Source organism: Salvia splendens, chromosome 5 (assembly GCF_004379255.2).
Source record: "Salvia splendens isolate huo1 chromosome 5, SspV2, whole genome shotgun sequence".
In the NCBI taxonomy this organism is placed as follows: Eukaryota; Viridiplantae; Streptophyta; class Magnoliopsida; order Lamiales; family Lamiaceae; genus Salvia; species Salvia splendens.
The window spans coordinates 13149463-13152907 of record NC_056036.1 but is presented as its reverse complement, the minus strand read 5'-3'; the positions used below and the strand labels follow the sequence as shown (position 1 = coordinate 13152907).

The 3445-nt window shown below is 39.8% G+C and overlaps 1 protein-coding gene across 1 annotated transcript; it reads left to right on the top strand.

Moving 5' to 3' along the window:
* The first annotated feature begins 828 nt into the window (after window positions 1-828).
* On the top strand, window positions 829-3308 carry LOC121802851 (deacetoxyvindoline 4-hydroxylase-like). The gene is made up of 3 exons (XM_042202548.1): window positions 829-1480; window positions 2546-2867; window positions 2947-3308. The coding sequence occupies exons 1-3, from the start codon at window positions 993-995 to the stop codon at window positions 3229-3231; spliced, it is 1095 nt and encodes a 364-aa protein (XP_042058482.1). The 5' UTR covers window positions 829-992; the 3' UTR covers window positions 3232-3308.
* Window positions 3309-3445: the final 137 nt, after the last annotated feature.

Here is a 3445-nt window from a genome sequence, read left to right as displayed (position 1 = left end):
TTTTAATTTAATATTAGATGAGATCTTCACTAAGTTGATGTGAAACGAAATTTTAGAGAATTTAACACGCCCCCTCATGTGTGGGCCGGAAAGGACATCGTGAATTTTAGAGAATTTAACACGCCCCCTCATGTTTGGGCCGGAAAGGACTTCGGTCTTCCATCACGTGGGTAGTCAATGCAAGAGATAAGAGAACCATCATAGATGTGGACGGAAAGGACATCGTGAATTTTAGAGAATTTAACACGCCCCCTCATGTATGGGCCGGAAAGGACTTCGGTCTTCTATCACGTGGGTATGCAATGCAAGAGATAAGAGAACCATCATCGATGTGGACTGGAAAGGAAAACCATCATCGACTTGGGCCCGCTCTTATACCATATTAGAAATGAGTCACTCACCCCTTAAAAAGCCTTATAAGGGGGAAAGTTATCCACACTTATATAGATTAGATTAGATATTTACCAAGTCGATGTAGAACAGAATTTTATGGAATTTAACATAAAATAAAACCTTCTAAAATCTCATGTTATTCCACGATTGTAATATCTTTTGTGGGACGGATGGAGTAGTATTTAATTGAAAATCATACTCCCTGTTAAAATAGTCAAAATGACGGTCTCAAACAGACCGACTGAACGAGGAAGTACAAAATTAGCATATAAAAGAAATTAATAATCGTTTGATTTCACTATTTGATCTCAGCCGTTCGATTGATACACGTGGAAGGTAGAGTGGATTGAAATGTGGGGATCGGAGAATAATCGTTTTTAATATAAAATCTTAATTTAATTAGCAATTAGTTAAGTTGGGCGGTGCAGGAGATGCCGTGCAAATTCAACCAATATTATCCCAAATCTTTATCAAAATAAGTTAATAACACTCGAGTCAATGATATGATTATTCTAAACAAATCACCTTGTAAATAACAATTCCTAATTTCATCCAAATACCTATCCTCAGTCAAGAAAAAAAAGGTAAGAAATTAAGAAATGGAAGACGATGATCGCGTGAAAGAACTAAAAGCCTTCGAGGCGACAAACGCCGGCGTGAAGGGGCTCACCGACGCCGGCATCGAGAAAGTTCCGAGAATCTTCATCCGGCCCGCGGACGAGCTGGTGGAGGAGCTCAACTACGGGCAATCTTCTGTGCAAGTCCCGGTGATAGACCTGGGCGATGATCGCGAGAAGGTTGTGAGGGAGCTGGGAAAGGCGTCCAGGGAGCTCGGGATATTCCAGATACTGAATCACGGGGTGGATGCGGAAGTCATGGATGCTATGCTTGATGGTGTCAGGAGATTTCATGACCAAGATGCCGAGGTCAAGAAGCAGTTTCACTCGCGCGATGTTATGCAGAAGGTCAAGTATGGCAGCAACGTCGATCTGTATCGCTCACGCGCCGCTAATTGGAGGGACTCCTTGACTATCTCTCTCATGGCCTCTCCTCGTCTTGAGCCCGATGATTTGCCCCTCATTTGCAGGTTCATTTCTTTCTCATCTTGCTTTTCTGTTTATTTTATTTTTTTACGAGTTTTTTACTTGTGAAAAACTAATTGTTGATGACACCTTAATTAAACTTTGGAAAGATAAACTTCACCAACCATAATATCTTACTATAATCTTAGCATTATTGATTATTACTAATTGCAGCTGTTATTTTAAGGGATTGAATTTATTTGCCTGTCGTTTTCAATTAGTATCAGAAGGTTAATTTGGATATAATCCTATACTCTAGTGTTTGTTCGGTTGCCATATAACATGTGATTAAATTTAAAACACATGACAATTATAATCTCTTGTTCGGTTGCATTTTTCTTATTAACTCAGCCCAGCCCGTGATAATCATAAGGTAAGATTAGATAGTATTTCATGATTAACTATCTCGCTGGCTTTCCTATGATTAATTTATCCTAGACAAATTCTATTGTAGCTTATCACATATTGTAAGAAATGAGTCCACACTCAGCTCTAAACATGAAGAATTAACGGATAAAAGAGGGAATCAGAAACTAGCCATTAGAGTTAATTACTCTCTTAGGGAATGAGCTGTCAATGCTCTAGTTCTTGATTCTTGGCTCCAATTCGGTTAGGAGCAGTTACCTTTTGTTTTCAACTACTTATAGTTTTGCTTGTATCTTGTAGTTAGTATTCAATCAATAAAGAGAATTCCCTTTTCCCCAAGAAACTACTCTCTCTTCATCAAATTAGTGTGCGCTCTGTGTGTGTGTTCATACCGAGTGTGTGTGAATTCCTAGAGAGTGTGTGAGCTTTGTGTGCTAAGTCAACACATATTGTATCTCATTATTATTTTTTCTAGTTAGTAATAGTATTTTTGTTGCCTATATATATATATATATATATATGTATATAGGCGTTCTGTTAATTTTAAATGGCAGCTTTTTGGAAAATTTAATAACATATTTGAAAACTTCAAGTTTTTAAGTTGATTGGTTTCTTTTCACTCCTATGTTTAGTCATTCTTGAGAGCGATTCAGTATCATCAAGTGTTAAATAAATGATTCACATGTACATTTGCTACTTGTTAGGGACTCAACAATCAAGTATGTTGAACAAGTAACTAGTCTGGGAGAAAATCTATTCGAGCTGCTCTCGGAAGCTCTTGGCCTAAAAAAAGATCACCTAGGAGCGTTGAAATGTGGGCTCGGTCGCACTTTCATCGGCCACTACTACCCACCGTGCCCTGAGCCAGAGCTCACAATGGGTACCAGCAACCACACTGATCCCTCCTTCCTAACAATTCTTCTACAAGATCAAATTGGAGGCCTCCAAGCTTTGCACAACAATCAGTACATAAATGTGGACCCTCTGCCTGGAAGCTTGGTTGTCAACATTGGAGATATGTTGCAGGTCTATTTCAATTCCATCAAATAACTAATCAGTTCTACTCTATGTAATTAATGAGATGGTATATATGAATGTTTTGTAGATTGTGACAAATGATGAGTTCATAAGCCCGGATCATAGAGTTGTAGCCAACCGGGCGGGGCCTCGAATCTCAGTTGCTGGTTTCTTTACCGGTGATGCTATTTCTGGAACGATTTACAGCCCAGTTGTATCAGAAAACAATCGCGCTCGATACAAGGACTTCACAGTCGGAGACTACATTTCCAAGTTTTTTGCGCGCCCAATTGATAAATCTGGTCTTGATGAATTCAGGTTGCAAGATGAAGACAATCCTCAAATTTTATCTCTTTGTAATGACACTCTGTGATTTATTCTTACTTTCACATGGATTAAATCGATAATGTTGATGTAATAATGACTTGCGTGGAAAAGTTTAACTTCAAATCTCAAGACCATCCACAATAGGCGCCCAGCGACCGCCCAGCCGAGCGCCCGCGCTGGGCGGTTCGCTGGGCGGTCTATTGCAGCCGCCCAGCGGCTGAGTGGAGAGAGAAACCGCGCAGCGCTGGGCGGTTGTGTGG